The 23390-nt window shown below is 40.3% G+C and overlaps 1 protein-coding gene across 3 annotated transcripts in view; it reads right to left on the bottom strand.

Moving 5' to 3' along the window:
* Positions 1-23390, bottom strand: part of mbpb (myelin basic protein b) — a 55116-nt gene that overhangs the window by 4908 nt on the left and 26818 nt on the right. Inside the window, exons 1-5 of one of the 3 annotated variants that reach the window (XM_017495948.3) lie at positions 17088-17354; positions 6873-6980; positions 5355-5381; positions 4227-4256; positions 1398-1478 (exon numbers count right to left, since the gene is read on the bottom strand). In XM_017495948.3, coding sequence (XP_017351437.1) covers positions 1398-1478; positions 4227-4256; positions 5355-5381; positions 6873-6980; positions 17088-17207 — 366 coding nt within the window. In that variant the 5' untranslated portion in view covers positions 17208-17354. Of the gene's footprint in view, positions 1-1395; positions 1479-4226; positions 4257-5354; positions 5382-6872; positions 6981-17087; positions 17534-23390 lie in introns of those variants that run through there. The other 2 variants (XM_017495949.3, XR_001815820.3) reach the window with 2 other exon arrangements.

Genomic DNA, 23390 nt, shown 5'->3' with positions numbered 1-23390 from the left:
TGGTTGATAAATTTGGCTAATGCAGAAATGCCAAAGCAAATATTAGCTACAAAAGGTTTGTGGACTCTTATAAAAAATAAAAAAAACAGCTATGATAACCTGTGTTAGGGAAAGATGGCCAGTGCAAATGTAAATAATTAATTCCAGTAGCTTATGTCACAGTCGCTAATTAACTACTTAATATAGGTTTTTTCTGTTTGGCTTTCTGTGTGTCTGTGTACATTTGTCTGTGTATGTGTATATATGTCTGTCTTTCACTCTGTCTATGTTTGTGTACATTTGTGTTTGTTTGTCTGTCTGTCTGTCTGTCCATCCATGTGTGCTTGTCTTTCTGTCTATGCATGTTTGTCTGTGTGTGTGTGTGTGTGTGTGTCTGTCTATGTATGTTTGTCTGTGTGTGTGTGTGTGTGTGTGTGTGTCTGTCTATGTATGTTTGTCTGTGTGTGTGTGTGTGTGTCTGTCTATGTATGCTTGTCTCTCTGTGTGTGTGTGTGTGTGTGTGTGTGTCTGTCTATGTATAGTTGTCTGTGTGTGTGTCTTTCTGTCTATATTTGTTTATCTGTCTGTCTGTAAGTTTGTCTTTCTCTCAATATTTGCCTATCTGTCTATTTGTCTGGGTATGTCTGTCTCTGTGTGTGTGTCTGTTACGATCGATTGCCTGTGTCTGTCTGTTCATCAGTCTATGTTCATCTCTCTGTGTATGTCAGTGTTTGTCTGTCTATATTTGCTGCCCATCTACATTTGCCTGTCTGTCTGTCTGTGTGTGTTTGTCTGTCTGTATATGTGTGTCTATCTCTTTGTCTCCATCTCTATATGTTTGTCTGTGTATATCTGTTTGTCAGTCTATGTTTATTTATCTTTCTGATTTCTGTTTGTCTGCCTGTCATCGTTCTCTCAGTCTGTAGGTTTGCCTGTCTGTCTGTCTGTCTCTCTATGTATATACAGTGGGGCCCAAAAGTTTGAGAGCATGAGTGAAAATGCTTCTATTTTACATTCTTTTCTTATATAATACAACAATTTTCATTACCAATTTTATTATTACCATTTGGGACGTCCCCCATGGACGAGTTTGTGCAGTTAACATGATTAATAACACAGACTTGCTTACATTTAAATAGGGGCCTGGAAATCCTGCAGAATCCTGAGTATTAAATATTCAAGATATTCAACATTTTCTTTCTTTCTTTCTTAATTCGAAAAGCTTCTGTTTATTTTCGATCGCAATTGAAAATTGACATCGAAACGTGGTTTCAGACGTTTTGAACCCCACTGTATGCTAGTCTGTCTTTCTGTATATGTGTGTATCTGTCTATCTACTGACCCCTCTGTCTATCTTTCTCTGTCTGGCAGAACTGTGACTATGTGCAGTACATTAGGTTAAAGGACAGTGTGCTTACCATTTTGAAGAGGCGAGTCAGTGTGCCCTGGCCCTCTCCCGCACGCCCCTTTTGCGCCTTCACTGAGCTCTTCTGATCCCCCTGAACAAGGAGAAGGGAAAAATGATTTGTTATTTGTATTTTTGCTGCTGCTGCTGCAGCTGCTGCTGTTGTTGTTGTTGTTGTTGTTAGAAAAAATGTTAGACTAACAGAGTCGTACTAAACCAGCGCACACTACCCTGCTAATGGAGATCCCTTTCTACACAGTTTTACACTCCTCAACCATTACCGTATGTATGAACAGCTACAGTTTTCTATATATGTGAGTACAGCACAAAACTTTTACAATTTTTCCAAAAAATTTCTTTTAACTGTATTTTGAAGAAAGAAAATGAATGTACTGACACTAGATAATGATGTTGCCCTTTCAAATAAAAAAAAATCAGAGCATATTTTTCACACCAGCTGATTGAATAGATATCATTACATTACATTACATTATATCTTCAAATGCATAAAGTAATCCTTCTTCTCCGACGTTAAAATTATTATTTTTTTTCTGTTGTCAGCATATTAGTTGTTACTGATTGATGGTGATTTCGACAGCTACAGCTTCTCACAGATTTATCTGCAATTGCTGTAGACATCCCTTCAACAGTCCACACATAAAGTCTTTATTGCCTTGTCAAAGCCCTGACTGACTGGTACAGAGTAGGTGTTGAGTACAGATGGGAAATGAGTTCTGCAGTTAGGGTTGGAAATATGGCAGCAGTGTGACGTAGCGAATGTTATATCACCCAGGAGTACTCTCCAGGAACGGTTTATCTGTTCATCGCTGAGACCACACAAACTGAGTATCATTTCTAAATCCACACTCCATCACTCCAGTACAGTGTGTTTTGAGTGAAGTTAGCCTAAAAAGTGTTAGTCATTGAGAGGCCATGACAGTTACACCATGTGATTGAAGCGTAATTTGTTACTGTGCGAATGAAATGCGCCAGCTAAACCTTGTGCCAATATTACATTTCCAAATTGTGCAATCATAGTAATGGCATGATAGAGTATTAAAAGTGACATGTATACTTTAGTGATTTGTTGTTTTGTCAAATGGAAAACACCCACAAATAAATGTAATTAAAAAACCCAAACCTTTAAATAAATAATTACACAAATAAACAATACGATTCAGTCAGCCGATGACTTCAGTTTGGATTGTTAAACTGTAGTATCGATTTCAACATCAAGTGCCACCCCATCATATTTCAGCATCGCTGACGCAACAGAAATGAAGTTTCATTCCCACCCAGCAGCAAAAATGCATGAAATAAAATGTCAAACCAAATTAATACGCATACATTATTCACCCCCCCCCCACACACACACACACGCGCGCGCACACACACACACACGCGCGCGCGCACACACACACGCACGTTTCAAGTATTTAAAAGTTCAACAGCAAGTGCCGAGAAAATAAAATGAAAACGATATCACTACAGTGCCATTGTGCCTTGCCTCCTGACCACAGCTACATAGATTTATGAAATCAAATAAATAAACTATTTAAAAAAAAAAAAAAGAGTAAGGAGTTGAGGAGAGAGTTTAAATTTAATCAGTGGGTAGCCACTTAAGAAAAACAATGGTCAGTGATCACTGGGGCCCAAGCACTACCTACCACATTAGCAAATGATATTTACTGCTGTATGTTTTTTCATGGTGATCAATATGCTGGGGGTTTTTAAGCCCCCTAAATTCCAAATGGCCTTCTCTGGGCAACGTAATTGCCTCAACCACTGGAGACTACAATGGATCTCACTGAAACTGAATTGCCAAACTCAAGGTGTGCTTCCACCTTTCAGTGTGTGTGTGTGCGTGGGGGGTGGGGAGATGGGGTGGCTATCCACTATCCACCATTTTGGAATCAGCCAGTCTAAAGCTTAGATTAAGTTTCCACCCAGTTACCAAGCATCCCCAAGTGTGTCACGATTCAATGTCCCCTCCAGTGGCTGATGCAAAGACAATGGACACATTGGATACGTCACAATTTTGATTGACCAGTGCAATTTCTGATTTACAGTCAGTCAATGCCTCATTGGCTAACCCTTACCCTAACTGTCCCTGATATATATATATATATATATATATATATATATATATATATATATAATTTTTTTTTTGACTAATGTATTAAATGATTGACAGTCAGTACCTGGTATATATCAGTGATTAAACCTAACCCTAACCCTGAGACTACTTGGACTAGAGGGGCTGTAACCGTACCTTCCTGCACAAGATAGTGTTTCTAAACCATACTCAATGATTCCTATGGCTTTTTTTTTGAATGGAGAAAATAATGAAAAAGAAAGAGTACAGGAAAACAAGAGGAAAACCAGTGGATTAAAGTGGCTTGGAAGAAGAGGATTTTACTTTGTAGCACCTTACATCATAAATTCGGGCCAATCAGCCTCCACAGAAAGACCCAACATTCAACACTTTTGCAACATACTGCAGTTTAAATAATGGATTACAAGCTCAGCATGAATGAACAGCAGCAGGACTGATTTGGGATCAGCTTTACAGCCCGTAGAAGTACGTTTGCAGTATTTCAATTCTCTCAGCTGATCCCTGATCAGCACTGTTAGTTAAGCTAATGTAACCCTTTTCCTCTTTTGTCCGAAATCACACCCTATTCACTACATGGTGGGCTATTTTGGGAGCCCTCACAATGCACTGACATTAGCGTCCACATGACGATATTAGCTACCCATAATGCATTGTGGCTTTTGCAGGGAATAGGGAGTTTGGCGCTATTCCGGAAACAGGGTGGGTGTGTTTCTAAACAGGACCTACCATGCCTAGTTTAGCTGTGAAAGAATGCCACTGTGCAGAGAGACAGATGGAGAGAGACAGACAAAGAGACAAAAGAGAACAGGTACAGTCGGGTACAAAGAGACTTCTTGAGTGTACTCCTGAGGGCACTACCAACATCTGTTTTTATTTAATCAGTTATCAAACACTAATCCACCATTCTACTCAGTATCTCTCACGAGGACCCAAATCTCCTACTACTGCCATCCTGAGTCCCATAAGCTCCTACTGCTGCCATTCTGCCTCCTACATGCTCCTACTGCTGCCATCCTGAGGCCTACAAGCCTCAGCTTCTGCAATTCTGAGGGCCTCCAGCTCCTGAAGCCATCCTGAGAGCAACAATCTCCTGTTCCTACCATCCTGAGGTCTATAAGCTCCTGTTTCTACCATCGACAGGCTGACAATCTTCTACTGCTGCCATTCTGAGAATCACAAACCCCTACCCCCTCATCCTGAGCTTCACACACTCGCATTTCGACCACCCTAAACCCTACAATCTTCCATCTGGAGCCTTGCAATATCCTTCTCCTTCCATTCCGAGACCCACAAGCACCTATTTCACCTACCTCCAGGCCTACAAGGTCCTACTCCTTAAATCCTGAGGTCTAGAAGCTCCGACTCCTGCCATCCTAAGGTCTAAAAAGTCCTACTTCTGTCATCCTTAATGCCTACATGCCTCTACTCCTGCCATTTAGACCCTGGCATCCTTCTTCTGCCATCCTAAGGTCTACAAAGTCTTCCTTTCCTTGCCACTATCACCTTGGCTTGCTCACTGGTGGTTAATGCACTGTTTAGGTAACATAATGGCAAAAATTGTGTTAGACAACTGATGGAATAAAAACAGTGCTTGGGAGGATGCTCATCCTGACTGCATACTCCCAGGTTCAAAGTATATAAGCCGACTTAGTCAGTACAATCACGTGAACAAAACACATACACACATGCACAAACACATATACATAATACACAAACAACCGTAATGAATTAGCAGTAGTATATTTTAATACACAACCTAGACTTAAATATATTAGAGATGAAACTAAAATGAAAGCTACAGTGTGGGACCAGGATCTCAGGAAGTGGCAGTGAGAAAGCTAAAAATGCACTTACCCTAGATTTTTTAGGAGCAGGAGACACCTGAGGATTAAAATAATTGAAAAAAAAAAATACATATAAAATATTCAGCTATTAGGATAGACACAGAGAAAAGACAGCAGACACTGTACATTCAGGAAGAATTCAGACCCCTTTACATTTTCTGCATTTTGTTTGTTACATTACATTGTAAACGTATTAAAAATAGAGCGCCTCGCCAGCCTAATTCTTCTTGGGTATCTATGCTAGAAGCTTGGCACATCTTTTCATGATCTTTGGTTGTTCCTATGGAGAACGTCTCAAGCTGTGTCAGGTTGGATGCATTCGGGAGTCTAGGTATTGGCTGTCCAACATTGTACAAGGAAGTGGTACAACTTCAACTTGGTCCTATGGATCGAAAAAAGTCGAGCTCAAATCTCAAGCACCGCCAAGCTGCCGATGCTGGACCCTTGAGGTCTGAGACCGAGTGCTGAAGGGTGTCTCTGTGCTTAGAGCTGTTCATTTTTCCTTGATCGTGTCAAACCTTCAAGATCCATCTGCTGACAAACATCCCCACAGCATGATTCCCCCACCAGTGTACTACACCGTAGGGATGGGATTGGCCAGATGATAATTGGTTTCATCACACCACAGATGTATGTTTCTAGTGGCCTGAGAGGACTTTTGTGAAGCGTCATTTGTCTTTTCTTGAGAATTGGGTTCTGTCTGGCCACTCTGCCTTAAGTGCCTGACTGGTGGAGTGCTACAGAGATGTTTGTCTTTTTGTCAGGTTTTCTGCTGTCAGAATGACTTTCAGTTTCTGGGCCACCGTCCTGACTAAAATCCTTCTCCCACACCTTTGCTCAGATCTGCTCAGTGTCAGTGGTGGCACACTTTTAATTTAGGAAGCCAGTGACTTCTACAGATTGTTTCTGGTTCCCCTTCCCCATCTGTGACTCAGAAATCTACTATTTTGTTTTGTATGAGTACATGGTTTGTCTTTTATTTTGACGCACTGTCAGCTTTGGGGTTTTATAAAGACAGAGGTGTGTCTACCACAGGTGAACTTTAATCAAGATTTAGAAACATGTCAGGTATAATGACTGGAAATGGGACGTGCCTGAGTATCAGGACAAAGATTCTGAATACTTAGTGTACGTAACTGAGATATTTCAGTTTTTCAATTTTTAATACATTATCAAAACATGTTTATACTCTTACATTATGGAGTATTTTCTTCTTTTTTTTTTTTGCAAACTAATAAGGAAATAAAAGAATATTCTGAGATACAGAGATAGACAGAGAAACACACGTAGGCTACAATGTATATTGGACAGAGACAAATTTAAAAACAAAAGCAGACATATATAGAGAAAAACATACAGAAGACAGATGGAATGAGAGAGACAGCTTGACGTGAATCTTTTTATTAATATTACTATAATGGTAATGTGGTCAGAATGAGAGACAGAGGTGCATACAATAATTAAACTTGTCTAGTTTGTTTTAGTTAGACGGAAAGAAAGACATGGAGAAAAAGACAGAGACACTTACGATAGATCTGAAGAAGTGAACGACAGCATTGTCGCCACCAGTGCGGCGGCGAGGAGACGAGTGACTTGACCTCTGAGGGGAAACAGAGAGAGCACCACGGAAAGAGCCCTGAAACAAGACAGGAAGATTGTGTAGTGACCAGAACGCATCTTAAAATGAGACAGGAAGTGTGTGGTGACTAGAAAAAGCCATGAAACGAGAGACAAAGCGGGTTTGGTGACCAAAAAAGGGTTAGTAAGTATGAGGTTGCCAGAAAGAGCCCTAAAATGAGACAGGAAGTGAATGTATTCACCAAAAAGAGCCCTAATCCAAGACAAGAAGTGTGTTTGTTTATCAGAGAGAGCCCTGAAATGAGACAGGAAGTGTGTGGTGACAAGAAAGACGCCTGAAACGAGACAGGACGTGTCCATGGTGACCATAAAGAACCCTGAAATGTGTCAGGAAATGTGTGTAGGGACCAGAAAGCGCCTCAAAATGAGTCGGGAAGTATGCGTGGTGACCATAAAGAGCCGTGAAACGAGTCAGGAAGTGTGTGTGGCGACCAGAAAGAGCCCTGAAACAAGTCAGGAAGTGTGTGGCGACCAGAAAGAGCCCTGAAATGAGTCAGGAAGTGAATGTGGCGACCAGAAAGAGCCCCAAAACAGATCAGGATGTATTTGTGGCAACCAGAAAGAGCCCCAAAACGTGTCAGTAAGTGTGTGGTGACCATAAAGAGCCTTGAAACGAGTCAGGAAGTGTGTGGTGACCATAAAGAGCCCTGAAACGAGTCAGGAAGTGTGTGTTGAATGGAAAGAGCCATGACCCGAAACAGGAAGAGTATGGTGACCATAAAAAAAGCCTGAAACAAAATGAAAGGTATATGCATATAAATGGAAAGTGCCCAATCGCAGTTGTGTGTGTAATGTAATAATTATAGGGGCTGTGTGATACTGCCTTGAATTGTCAGGCGACCGTGTCCTTTTCTCTCACACTGTTATTTTGCTGTTTAGGCTCTCATTAGCATGGGAGAGAGTGCTTTGAAGCATTGGCGGTCTCACACTGAATCACTCTAATTGCCTCTGTACAGAACTCACACCCATCCACCTCTCGCACAATAACACACATTAGAGGCCAATCAGTGGTGTATTTTGGGAGCGCTGATGAAACAGCGAGGACATCTCAGACTCAGCGGTTATGTTTTAACACATTAAGGTTCAAACTTGCTCATCCTCTCAAAATCCTCTCCATTCATACTATACAGCTCTAAATATATATATATATATATATATATATATATATATATATATATATATATATATATATATATATAAGAGAAATAAATTTCACAGCTGAAATTCATTAAAAAATCTATTTTTATTATTAAATTAAGCTAGTTAGTTTCGTTGTCAGCTTACTATTGTCCCTCCTGTTCCCAGCCAATCGGAGCACACCATAGAGGAGTTAATGAAGAGTTATGGAATCTCTTTCGAGAAATATATTTTGACAAAATGGAATTAGGGTCTGATGATTGAAACTGGTCTTGGTAGCACGGTAAAGACTCTTGGACCTCAAGTTAGAATTTCATTCTTCTGAGAATTTGATTTAATCTTCAGCTCAGCTCTGGAGGCAAAGAGATCGATGACTCCTGCTGATCCAGCACCTGAGTGTACACACACACACTCTGATGAGCACACCAGTACCCAACAGACCTCAACATTGCCCAACAAATACTCACCTTAGAGGAAAAACCTGGCCAAAAATGAACATTTTGTCCCCTTTAGCCCAAACGTAGTCAGTCAGTCAGACAAAACATGTTTGATGTCTGAAGTTTGCTTCTTTAGTTTTAGACAGAGCATGAACCAGGAATACACCCTGACTGTGACACCAATGCACTGCACACACACTAAGCTTGCCTACCTATCTGCACGTTATTAGGAGATGGGTGCGAACCAGAGTAGCTGAAGAAAACCCATGTGGAGATGGACAGAGAACCCACTCCCGAATTCTGACCTGTTGGTAGGACGTTCAAATGGACATAGAGAGCTCTGGTCAAGCTCTCAAACATACTACCATACTAAAGTGTGTACCAAATATTATATAGTACACCAAATTTGTCATTTCTAGGCAACGCCATTCTGTTTATAACATATAATTTAGTACAGGAATGTACAGTGGTGCTTGAAATTTTGTGAACCCTTTAGAATTTTCTATATATCTGTATACATATGGCATAAAACAACATCACTTGCTTTCGAGATTCAGTTCACGGACAGATGTCCTGACATTTTCTTTTACAGTTCGCTGGTATAATTCAAAATTCATTGTTCCATCAGTGATGGCAAGCCATCATGGCCCAGATGCAGCAAAACGGGTCCAAACCATGATACTACCACCACCATGTTTCACAGGTTTGAAAAGGGTCTTATGCAGGAATTCAGTGTTTTCCTTTCTCCAAGCATAACCAAAAACTTCTATTTTGGTCTCATATGTACACAAAACATTTTTCCAATAGCGTTCTGGCTTGTCCACGTGATCTTTAGCAAACTGCAGAAGGGCAACAATGTTCTTTTTTTGGAGAGCACTGTTGTTCAGTGTTCTCCTGATGGTGGACTGATGGTGAACATTAACATTAGCCAATGTGGGACGGGCCTTTAGTTGCTTAGAGGTTACCCTGGGTTCCTTTGTGACCTTTGTTGGTCTCCACTCCTGGGGAGGCTAACAGTGGTTTTGAATTCCCTCCATTTGTGTACAATCTGTCTGACTGTGGATTGGTGGAGTCCAAACTCTTTAGAGATGCTTTTGTAACCTTTTCCAGCTTGATGATCATCAACAACACCTTCTCTGAGGTTCTCAGAAATCCCCTTTGTTTATGCCATGATACACTTCCACAATCATGTGTTGTGAAGATCATACTTTTAGAAGTATGTTGTGCTTCTCTTACAACCTGAATCTGAGTGTGATGTTATTTCCATAAAGTGTGTCTTGTAAAATAAACGTATTAACTACTCACTGTATAGGCTACATAAAAACTACCACTCTGGATGTGCCACACCCTATTCACTACATCAGGTGCATTATGGGTATCCTGTGTGCATCATTTGGACACTAATTTATTGTAGTGCACATGACAGTAAGATGGTTCCAAAGTGGTTCATCCTGGTCAGTGTCCAGATGGATCTGGAACCCATTCCGGGAACACTGGACATGATGCGAGAATACACTCTGGGAGGGACACCAGACCATTACAGAGCACCGTACATACACAAATTTACACCTTGAGGCAATTTAGCTTTGCCAATCCATGTACCGCCATGTTTTTAGGAGGTGCAGAGAAACTGGAGAACCTGGAAGAAACCCACACAGACACAAGGAGAACAGAAAACCAGACAGACAGTAACACGAACTCAGGCTCAAACCCTGGAACTGTGAGGTGGAATCGCTACCTCCTGAACCACCATGCTATCGGATTTCATACATGAAAACAAAAATGAAACTAATCACATACATGTAACATGTATGACTAATTTTAATGTATGTCACATTGTATATCAGTGAATGCATTTTAATTGAATTTACATTTAAATAGATCAGTTTATGTAGCAAACTCTGCTTAAGAGCAACCACAGCTTTATAGTTTGTGAACCTTTAAAAGAAAACAGATTGAACCATTGGATGATGATCATTTTGGAGAGGGAATTGAGCAGTAGTTGATATTCACTGTTCATTAGCGCTGCATAACAATTTACACATGGGTGTGTAGACATAGGAGTAGTCAAAACCTTAATCTCTAGTGGTACTGCATTGCTTCTAGCAGTTACCTTTTCATAAAAGTTTATTGTTAAATACTTTAGACATACAAACTTGACTGCACCATTAAACGCCACCAGCAGCCGTTTAGCCTGGGATTCGGTCATGGTCACATAACAGGATAGGTTTTCAGAGGTTTTGGAGCTGCTTTTATGCATTGTGAATTTATCTTGACTGAAAAAAGACAAGGATAAAGACATCCATTTTTAAGTTTTTCCTAAATCTGCCAGATAGGAGCCACTTTTTGCCTTAAATTTTTTTGTGAATATGGCCGTAGATTTGTTTTGTAGCACATAGATATTCTGATCATTAGCATCCCTCTTGCTCTGCTCAATGTTCTGCTGGGAAACCTTGGGTCCTGGCATTCATGTGGATGTTATTTTGACACGTACCACCTACCTAAACATTGTTGCAAACAAAGTACACCGCTTCACAGCAACGGTGTTCCATAATACCTATCCCTAGCCTCTTTCAGCAGGATAATGCGTCCTGCTACACTGCAAAAATGGTTCAGGAACAGTTTGAGGAACATGACAAAGAGTTCAAGGTGTTGATTCGGCATCCAAATTCCCTAGTTCTCAATCCAATCGACCATCTATGGGATGTTCTGGACAAACAAGTCTGATCCACCTCGCACCTTACAGGATTAAAAGCTAACGTCTTGGTTCCAGATACCACAGCACACCTTCAGAGGTCTTGTGGAGTCCATGTCTCAATGGGTCAGAGCTGTTTTGGTGGCACAAGGGGGGGACCTACACAATATTAGGCAAGTGGTTCTAATGTTATGGCTGATCGGTGTATATTCCTAACAAAATTAGCAAGGAACACTACACACAAAGCTAAGAGTGGAAAAGAGTGTCCCCAAACAAAGCTAGCTAGCATATTAGAAACTCCCCAAAAGGTAGAATGAGCAGTGAAGAAAATCTCTACATAAAGTTAAATATTTAACATTATAGACAATCCCCAAACAAAACCAGCCATCTCACGTTAGAAAAATATTTGCATATGATAACTAACTATATGACACTATTGCGCAACCAATAGCATTGCTGCCGCATGGCTCCAGGATGTTTGACTCGGTGTGGCGTTTCACATATTCTCCATCAGCTGTAACTGACATGGCTTGCTCTCGATGATTACCCCAGTAAGGGAACAACCAAAAACCATGACACTGAGCTATACGGATGACATTTCGAAGCAAAGCTTCTCAAAATGTTAGTGTTAGATGAAACAGAATTAAACACACACACACAAACTATAACTGGTTTTGTTAAATTGGTTTAATCAAGCAAAAATAACCATAAAGCTTAGAACAGAATGGAGATTGGAGACATAAATCATTATAAGAACGAGATTAATACTTCCAAAATGTACAAAAAGAGGGCACTCAGCTCAGCTCTGTGCCATCAACACAATAATCCATGTGAGGTGTGTTAATGTAAACCGGAGCACACATTAATAAAGCGTTATAATCTCAAACATCGCATCATCGTCAGTCCACGCTGGATGTGTCCAAAACCACAGTTCTTATTCACTACATATAGTCATTGAATGCCAAGCTGCATTATGTGTTATCTTTACACACCCTCAAAGCTGTGCACTATGTAGTCAATGAAGGCCGCATGGCATCTTTAAAAACCGCAGAGCATTAGTATTTTCTATCTGCTAGGGCGCTTTCTCATTGCGATGCACTGTTGCATTACACTTGATTGCAAAATGGCCGACTGTCGAAATGCACAATATAGTGATCGGTATGGTATAGATTCAGTTAGTAAACTGTTGCAGTGCATTATGGGATTTCTCAATGCACTGGATATTCTTCACTGTGCTTTCAGAAACGATTAGAAAATAGTAGTTTGCTAGGTAGGGAATAATATGTGGTTTTGGACAAAGCCAATGTGAAAGGCATTAGATGACAAAATCAAGTAAAAAACAAACAAACAAACAAACAAAAAAATAATAAAATTTTAAAACCTGGTTTTAGGACTTGAAATGAATTACAAAGGCAGAGAGTTGGACATTAAAATACTAGTACATGACATGTATAAAACATCCCATAATATATGAACCGTACTTAAGTAATTAAGGCTTTTTTTTTTTTTTTTTAAGTACTGCAAAGTACTGCTTGTGTTTTACAGCACAAAAAAGGACATCTTAAAACAGTACCATAGCAAAGTATGCTAACTGTTGTGTTTAATCAAAATGCATTTGGATCACGGCGTTTCATTCAAACACTGCATTTCCTGAGTGCCAGTGGATTTTGGTTTCGGTTAAACATCCTGATTTTCTCAGCATTACACCGACAGTTTGGCAACAGCAAAAAAAAATAAAAAGGAAAAAAAAAAGGGTACAATGTGCCACTCAGCTCAAATGAAAACAATAAGCTAAGACATGTTTGGTGTTTTGCTTAACTAGCTCCAGAGACGAGTGTTAGCTAGCTCCACTAGCATCCTAGCTCCAACTAAGGAAGCAAACTTCAAACACCAAACATGTCTTAGCTGACTGACTACATTTTTGGGATCATACAAATATTGTGTACATTTTATTTTATTACATTTAAAAATGAAGACATGAAACCAGTTGGCTAAACACACACACACACACACACACACACACACACACACAGAGTCAGTTTTAAAAGGCATGAACCGCTGTTTGGCAACAAAAAACCCAACCAAAGAAACTTTCTCGGAATGAAGCTCATATAAATGTGCAACAAAAACACCTTTAACCTTAATAACAGAACTGAGTGTGAAACAAACCGAGAAAAGCAAAAGTTATACTGAATAAATATTTTGTCTATAATCGATTTCATCATTTAAAAAAAAGGCTCTCATTAGGACTACTTAAGCATGCGCCATATGAAAGCTGAATTACTGAATCGGAATTTATGAACGAATTTATGTATCTGAATATACATGCTTGATTTTTCATTGATGGTTCAATGCTCTGAATTGGTCAGATTTCATTACTAAGAATTTGATTGACATACTACTCTTTATATTTCTCATTTCTGCTTCCATTGTGATAATTACTATAGATTCGATCAGGATTACTGATATTATCGTATCCATTATCTCTCAGCTAGACGGGCGCTTTTGTTGACACTTGTCTAGTTAAACTTAGGGTTAGGTTTATTAAAACATTACGCCATTACAGTTAAAAGCAGTCCGTACAGTATTTCAAGCAGTTCTTTGTGTGCGATGATTCTGCTGCGATGCAATTTGCGGAATTCTTGTTTTTTTTTTTTTTTTTTTTTTACCGGAAAACTACTCGAATTACAGAAAAATTGTTTTTCGCAGGGATGCTTGTTGGTAAACGAGACCTTTTCGTTGTGCGCATGTCCGACACATATGAATCGAAGACGTCTTTGGCCGAATGGGCGTTGTGATGATGTCACATGTCGCGTCTTGGCCGAAATCTGTGCTATCATTTTGAAAAATCGCAAGGTCCTCCGAATATTGCGGAGTTGCGTTGATTTTTTGTTAATTCCTGCGTTCACAAAACTGCGGAATCTGGGAGAAGTACACATGACACCTGCTCCTTCAAATAAGGACCCTTACTATATAACAGTTCTTTTGCTGCTCAGACTTGATCTAGGGAGTGTAAAAATCCTGCCTACACAGGCAACCTACACAGAAATAGAACACTGATGGCATCCATGATAATAATATTGTGTATGTGTAACCCGCACTATATTGTACCAATAACTGGCACATGACTAAAATGAGCTATAATCTTTATCAGAATTATTCCAAAAAATATAGGTGCATTTTTAGATAATGCTAAAAGTATAAATCTTTTGCTTGCTTCATGGTACGCATAAAAATATACACTTTATTATTCTGTGCAATGTAATATTGCAATATTGACATCTGGCACTGTAGTATTGTGATATAATTTGTGTAACCATATAAAGATTTGTATTTAGAAATCCATAAGTCACAGACAAATTGCAGATCTTTAAAATTATAGCTCTGGGATAAAGGTTGTAAATGTAAACTACACATAGCTGGTGTTTATTTTATACTAAAATGATATATACTTGTTAATACAGCGCTTGGGGAATTTGTTCCTACCAATATCGTTTGGTTTGCATTGCATCAGTTGTCATATTATCATATTAACTCCACCATTTTTCTGGTTAAATACTAAAGTACTTTGTCCTAATTAAAAAATACTGATTTTTGGCTGTCTAAAATTTCATGCTTATAGGATCTGTTATTCGACATTTAAGCTTCCAGAGATCAATATCGGCGGACCTGTCTCAGGTTGAATAAATACCTTCGTGATAACTGATGAAATAAGACAGCTTGTGGCAACGGCTCAGATGCAAAATACTCACAAGGAGTTGCATATTTAAAAGACAGCACACTTAAGTGATGAAGAAATCAGAAACAGTCGTACCTTTTTAATTAAAATACACCACCGAGGATCGGACGTTCGTCATACTAGGAATTTAAAACAACATTACGTCCTTACATATCATCACTGGACGGCATGAAGATCACTAAAACGCAAGCGACTAATGAAACCTGCTTCATTTGTAACTACAGCGTCTTGGATTGTGCAAATCAATCAGAAAAGACATCCACTAGCATGAAGAAATGTTCGGAAATGCAACTCGGTTAGCATTTATATTCCAGAAAATATCATTTATATATTAGGGTTTACCTCAGTGAAGAAAAATACGATTTATATATGTGTCCTTTTTAAAATGCTGGGATATAAAAGGTCTTGCTGCTGGACCTTGCTAGTTGAGTGTAGGCTAGCTTTTGTAAGGATTAGCATTTTTAAGGAGAATCGCACCCAACACTGTAGGACGTTTTGCATTCTAAAAAGCTGGTTTTAGACGGTGTATAAACATGTTTTGATTGGTTTTTACGTTTCCCCGTCGCTACTTCTGTATCGGTAGCTGTTCCGAGAGTTTTGCGTAAACCTACGTCGTCCTTATATCGGTGTGCTTTCAAGCTTACGTCACATTACGCGCTCTACGACTGAAGATCTCAGCTAACGACCAAAGAATCGTGTGACTTTGTTGGAAAATCGTGTGTAAACCGTGTAAACTGGGATTTAGACATTAGATTCGATCTGGTATATTTTATATTTACTACCTGCTCTCATTGGGAAGCATTTTAAACAAAGCGCGAGTTGTCTGACTAGCCGTTTAGCTTAACAAATGCTTACACTGCTCTGACTGAGCTACAGTCTGCTAAGTGTAACCATAGGAATGACTTCTGGAAGTTTGTACAAAAACCCAACTACTCCTTTATCAAAAAAGTACAGAAAATGTTCAGGATGAGACAGACAGCTAACGGCTCACACTTGGAAACATGCTCCTCAAACGAAAGCAAAAGTTCTGGCAGCCATGAAGGACACAAGCGACTCTCTAAAAGAATACAGCCTACTCTCAGACAGGACACGAGGCTGAGCGTTTTAATTGACCTCACAACCTTAATAGAAAAAGCTAACTCCAGAAGGCAAAACGAGGAACTAGTTTAGGCCACAAGATGTAAACGATACTCAAAAGTTCACTTTCATATAAGGATCCGAGTTATAATGAGATTAGAGGAGTATATATACATGTATATATATTCATAAAAATGGGAATTAGAAAGATTAAGATGTTGGATGAATAAGCAAAGTTTGGAAAAGTAAAAAAAAAAAAATTAGCATATGTATTTTTAATATCCATCATATCACAACTATGAATTCATTTCTCCTCTTAAGACAGAATTATGATCTTAATATCTCAGGAGGATTTCCCCCCCCCTCAAAGCGATGACACATTCTCAAAGGTTATTTAAAAAAAATGAATCTGTTCTGTTCTGCACAACACTGACTCCAGCTTTAGATCGCTAAACCACGCCCAGTATGTACACCATGTCCCACTCCAATCTTACAGCAATAAAACAAAAATTCAAACATGAGAACTGAGTGATAAAAAGCTGAGAATGGGAAGTTGGTGATGTGATCAGCGTATCGTCACCGAGGAGCCAAAAGAGAATTGACGGATTAAAAAAAGAACTGTTTTTTAGGCTATTTAAAGAAGAAGAAAAGTCCATCCATTACCTTAAGTCAAAAAAAAAAAAAAAAAAAAAAAAAAAAAAAGGGGAAATATATATATATTTTTTACAGACACCAACAGATATAGCTACAGTGGCTCTAGTTTAGATTCCTAAACCACACCCAGTGAGCACATGTACAACACTGACCGTACAAATAAACAACAAAAATTCGAATTTAGCAACAGCAGAGATAAAACGATGAAAATGAAAATCAGTTCAGCAGGACACATCGGATTAGCATTCCATCATTGTAGGGAAAACCAACCAAAAAAAAAAAGTTGTTTTGTGGAGTGTTAAATGAAGTTTTTGTTTTTTAATTTACTTTTTTTTTTTTTTTTAAATAAAGCCCACATCTCCTCACCTTGCTCTTCCGCTTCTTATCTCCTCCAAAGATTTTTCCAATCTGATCCATCACTCCTGGGTTTTTCTTCCCGCGCCCGAGTCTGAAGCCGGACTGTCCCGCTGAGCCTGAAGATGCCATGTTGGGTGCGAAGAGCGAAAGAAGCGAGTGAACGAGTCGAGTTTGATGCTTTCACTCTGAGTTTTCGGACGTGGCTCCTCCAGCTTCCTCGATGGTGTGAAGTTCGTCCGACTCTGACGGCCGCCCTTTGAAGGTGTTGTCCTCTCGTCCCGGGGCATCACGGGAAAAAAGGCGGACCAAGTGTGGGCGTGGCCAATATCCGGCGGCCTGGTTGGTCTGCCCGGCGCTGGGAGGGGCGATGGGAGGGGCGATGGGGGCGGAGCCTGACGTCGTCTCGCTTTTGTTTGAACGGTTTTTGTTCTGGTTGACGTCCGAGTCGTTCATGCCTGCACAGAGATGACAAAAACTTGTTACAGCCCACACAAACACACACATATACACACTCCGGTGCGGACCGGAGCCATCTCACACAGCACGGGCTCGCACAATGACTTCCTTTGTTCTGTACAGAATCTCACATTTACTCAGCAACATGTAAAGACAAAATGTGTTACAGTGTGAGTGCAGAGCTGAGAACCAGATTCATTTCAATTTAACGCATCTTTCAAATGTAAATTTATTGAACCTCTAAAGTTCTAAAACAACAACAACAAAAAAAACACACTAAAATCAGGATAGATACCTATAATACACTCTTAATAAACTGTATTTATTGTTGAAGTGCTCGAATGAACCTCTTTCTCTGATGGAATGTTTGGGTAACCAGGTCAAATCTGTCGCTGAGGCAATAACAGCTTGATAATAAATTGACAGGTTTAAAACCCTTTCTCACAGTACACCGCTGTCCCATTCCGCCGACAGAATGGAAACTGACTTATCGGATATTATTTATAATGATTATCGATCAGTATAAATAATGAATTATTTTATAGCCACAAGTCTGTTATGAGATTAGTCAGGACACTGTTGGGTTTCTGTGTGTAGAGTACTGTGACTCTGTGTTTAGCTGCTGGTGAGCAGGGTGATGGGAAAGGGGAGGGGTATGAGCCCCGTGCTGGGCAAACAATTCACACCTCTCCACAATAACATAACATCGGTACGGAGACAAAACAGATGACAACTAAAGCTTCTTTTTTTTTTTTTTTAATAATAATAAAACACAGTACACATCTACAAATGATAAAGTTTGAGCCTGTTAGGCTAGGTAAAACAAAATAAATACTTGTGACAAACTGCAAATTGTTAAAGCCCAGAGTGTAATAAATGAACTCACTTTCACAAACCAAATAAAGACCAGAAAAAAAAAAATTGTGTCTCTCGGTCGCTGGACCGAGTTCATTTCCATTCCTATCAATGCTCATAGGTTAATTACCCTATGAGCCTGCTTGTACGAAACTCATGGGACAGCTACAGCCTGTCAGAGGTGCACCTAATATTCACTCCCTCTCATTTTTGGCACATTTTCCAGCTATAGCGAAGGTTGACCATGCTCAAGCATCAACGGCACAGAGAACATTCCTCTGGAATACAGTAATGCTGTTTAGAAAACAGAAACATGGACATCCAGTGGATATTTAAAAAAAAAAAAAAAAAAAGTCTACACACCTTCGTTAAAATTGCAGGATATAACCTTTTATAACGGATCATGTGACTGCGCTCATTCACACATTCACACTCGTGTTCAAAAGTAATTACCATACACCTGTCATCAATATTAACTCCAAGTAAAGATCAGCTGTTTCTGTAGGGTTTTCTCAACATCTTGGAGGAGAGGGGGTACAAAAGAATTTCCAAAACATTAGATGTACCATGGAACACTGTGAAGGCCATCGTCAACAAGTGGTGAAATTGGAACATCAGAGTGACATTGCCAAGAACAGGACGTCCCTCCAAAATTGACGAAAGGACAAGAAGAAAACTTATCAGGCAGGCTGCCAAGAGACCTACAGTAACATTAAAGGAGCTGCAGGAAGATCTGGCAAGTGTTGCTCACACCCTGCATGGTATAATATAAATAGTATAGTATAAATGCTGAAATAATAACCCAAACTATTGTAAATATTACAATATTATTATTTTTTTTAAATTACAATTGCACACGATGAACAAAGAGTAAATAATGATAAACATGTTTAAGTGGTATTGTCAGGTCCAGGAGTGAGTTAGAGAGAGCTGAGCAATCTGGCAGTGACAGCATTACGGTTCAGCTCATCCATGTGATAAGAGACAGAATAAAATGGTGACGTGAGACAACAGCAGAGTAAGACCGTGCACTGCTGCTAGCTGGATATTTGTTGATCGCAGACTATTTCTCGCCCCAGCAGTGAGGTGTTTATAAGGCGTAGGAGCTGGAGCTCAAGTGTGTAACACTCCGTACAGTGGGTAGTAGACTTCATTTCAACAAGCCATGAAGACTCCATCACTCATCATTAATCTGAATTCAGAAAGTGTAAGTGGCTCGAGAGCAGTAACAACCGGAGGAAATGCTGTGCTTTAAAGGCACTGAAAGAAAGGAAGGAAGATAGGAAGTTAACAAGGAATGAAGGAATGAAAGAAATGAAGGAAGGAAGGAGCTAGGGGTAAGGAACAATGAAGGAAGGAAGGAAGGAATAAACTAACGTATGAATGAATGATGCAGGGAAGATAGAGTGCAATGAAGAAACACGACAGGAAGGAAGCTACAGAGGAATGAAGAAAGAAGAGAGAGGAAGGAAGGGAGGAAAAAAGGAAGGAACGAAGAAAGAAATGAAGCAAGAGAGGAATGAAGGAAGAATGCTCGAGAGGAAGGAAGGAAGGAAGGAAGGAAGGAGAAAGGGAGAAGGATGGAAGCTAGAATATAAGGATGAAGGAAAGTAAGAAGATAGTTAGAGATGAATGAAGGAAAAAGAGCAAGGGAGGGAGGAAGGAAAGAGAAAGTGAGAAGGAAGGAAGCTAGAATATAAAGATGAAGGAAGGAAGAAGAGAGAATGGGAAGATGGATCGAAGAAACTACTAGTAGTAGTTAGAGCATCCAAAACCCTTACTCCATTAAGGCACTTCTACCTTAAAAACAAATGGCACAGCACTAAATACTACTTGTTACGCTCATCACATTGAATTACCTGATTACTGGGCTCAAATCCTGAAATCTGATAACAGCTTTAATCAGAATAACTTGCTAAGTGATAAACATCAGACTATTAAAATGTGCAATGAAACGCATCCAGAAGTATGTGCCTTTACCCGAAGCTGCTGATTGGTCGTTATGATATCATCAATAAAGTTTGTCGGTCGGTTTGATTGGGAAAGTTTCGACCTTTAATCTGAAATATTTTTCAAAGATGATAAAGTTGATCAAGTTTGAACACAGTCCGTAAACTGATTTTGAGCGGAATGTATTATAGAACAGAAGAAGAAGAAGAAGAAGAAGGAGAAAAAACAAGATGAGGCATACGGGCTAATTCATTGCTCGTCTGTAATTAGCAATATGGAGCGTACGTATTATTGTGTGAAGGAGCGAGGATTTCTTGAACGTTATGCTCTCTGTGTTGAGGAGGACAAAAGGGCATGCTATGTTCAGAGGAATGGTGTGAATCTGCATGCTAATCGTTTCTGAACAGAGACGCGTTGTGTCGAGTGCACTGTTATTCCGGCTGAACAAAAAGCCCTGTGTGGCTGGAATAACTCCTCTGAGGATGGAGTTTGAACTCCGTGCCACTTATCTGATAGCGGACTGAGCACCACAGACACACACGCGCTCTCTCTCTCTCTGTCTCACACACACACACACACACACACATACACAAAATGCTGGTCTATTATTTGATATTACTTCATAGCATAACCAAAAGACCACATATGCTTGCATAACTTCTATGCTGGACTACTGCAGACTACATGTTGCTGGCCAGCTGTCCCGTAGTCACATGATGAAACTTCAGCTAGTTCACTAAGCAGTAGCCCACTTCCTTTCCAAGAAGAGAAACAGAATAACAGTGCTGAGTTTCTTCCAGTCACAATTTTCTTGCCCCATGTCCTAAGCTAAAATGGCGGCCTGTTACATTCCTCGTTGACTTACGATGTTTCACGCTGCGAATGAATTACTTTAGGTGTATGTTGGTGATCTCATGAAGCAGATCTAGATAGGCAATCTAGATATAGATTAGATAAACTTGTTTAACGTGGCCTATATACACCGGTCAGCCATGACATTAAAACCACTGACAGGTGGTTTAATGAATAACATTAATTATCTCGTTACAGTGGCACCTGTTAAGAGGTGGGATATATTCGGCAGCAAGTGAACAGTCAGTTCTCAAAGTCGATGTGTTGGAAGCAGGAAAAATGGGTAAGTGTAAGGATCTGAGCGACTTTGACAAGGGCCAGATTGTGTTGGCTAGACGACTGGGTCAGAGCATCTCCAAAACGAGAGGTCTTGTGGGGTGTTCCCGGTATGCAGTGGTTAATCCCTACCAAAAGTGGTCCAAGGCTCAATGATACGCATGGGGACCGAAGTTAAAGATGTCAGAACACACAGTACATCACAGCTCCCTGCGTATGTGGCTGCGTAGCTGCAGACTGATCAGAGTGCCCGTGCTGACTCCTGCCCACTGCTGAGAGTGTCTACATTGGGCACATGAGCGTCAGAACTGGATCATGGAGCAATGGAAGAAGGTGGCCTGGTCTGATGAACCATATTTTCCTTTACATCATGTGGATGGCCGGGTGCGTGTGCATCGCTTACCTGGGGAAGAGATGGCACCAGGATGCACTATGGGAAGAAGGTAAGCTGGTGGAGGAAGTGTGGTGCTCTGGGCAAGGTTCTGCTGGGAAACCTTGGGTCCTGGCATTCATGTGGATGTTACTTTGACACGTAGCACCTACATAAACATTGTCACAGACCAAGTATACCCCTTCAATGCAAAAATTGTTCAGGAACGGTTTGGGGAACATCAAAAAGAGTTCAAGGTGTTGATTCGGCCTCCAAATTCCCCAGATCTTAATCTGATCAACCATCTGTGGGATGTTCTGGACAAACAAGTCCGATCCATGGAGGCCCCACCTCGCACCTTACAGGACTTAAAGGATCTGCTGCTAACGTCTTGGTTCCAGATACCACATCACACCTTCAGAGGTCATGTGGAGTCCATGCCTCGATAAGTCAGAGCTGTTTTATTGGCACAAGGTGGACCTACACAATATTAGTGTTATGGCTGATCGATGTACATTCATTCCTCTTCAGTAACCACTTTATCCTGGTTAGTGTTCAGGTGGATCTTAGGAACACAGGTCTGAGGCGGGAATACACCCTGGGTGAATACAGCCAGTCCAGACGAACTGAGGATCGAGCTGTGAGGCACCTACAGCACCCTCTGCTCCACTCTGCTGCTGTCTTGTTAAATATATCTGGGATGAACATGATTTGTAGTTATTTCATTAATTAGAACAGATGAGAAGTACAAACAAATCTGTCTATCTATCTGTGTGCAATAATGTCTCAACAGGAAGTGGAAAAGTTGTATAAGGGACAAGATAAAGAGGACAAACAGGACGCACCCACATTAACAGAGATACAGAGGAAAAGGAATGCAGAAAGTGGGCTCCATCTCCAACTCTCGCTCTTTTTTCCCTCTCCCTCTCTCTCTCTCTCTCTGGTGGGCCGGTGGAACGGCAAGCATGCCGCCTCCCACCGTTCCAGTGCACACTCACTCTCTGTTCTGCTGCCTTCAGACGGACTCAGGGAGGCGACCCGCTGACCTCCGCCTGCTTTAGCTCTGCTAACTAAAATATAGAAGATTTCTGAAATACCAGCTTGGGGGGTGAGATTGACTGTGCTATACTGTGCGTGTACTTAAATGATAACAATCAGACAATTTTAACAGCTGTTTCCAGGACTGCTGAAAACTGAAAACCAGAATCGGACCTGCAACGGATCTGACATCATCTCAAATGGCTCCACAGTGGTTTTATTTACCGTGAACAGGGACACATGGGGACCCTGGTAGTAGTGATGAGGTCTGATGTAAACGCTCGACACATACTGAAAATCATAAAATACTGTTGTTGTTTTTTTAAAATTATTCATCATAGTAACTTTACAACATTAACATAAATGTGTAGGAAGTCCTAACAATTTTGACCTTGTGGGGACATGTGGCTATTCCCAAAGATGTCTGTGTGTGTGTGTGTGTGTGTGTGTGTGTGTGTGTGTGTGTGTGTGTGTGTGTGTGTGTGTGTGTGTGTGTGTGTGGTTTTTTAAAAATA

Source organism: Ictalurus punctatus, chromosome 20, assembly GCF_001660625.3.
Source record: "Ictalurus punctatus breed USDA103 chromosome 20, Coco_2.0, whole genome shotgun sequence".
NCBI classification, from domain to species: domain Eukaryota; kingdom Metazoa; phylum Chordata; class Actinopteri; order Siluriformes; family Ictaluridae; genus Ictalurus; species Ictalurus punctatus.
The sequence above is the reverse complement of the archived record's forward strand: the minus strand, read 5'-3'. Positions and strand labels throughout refer to the sequence as shown.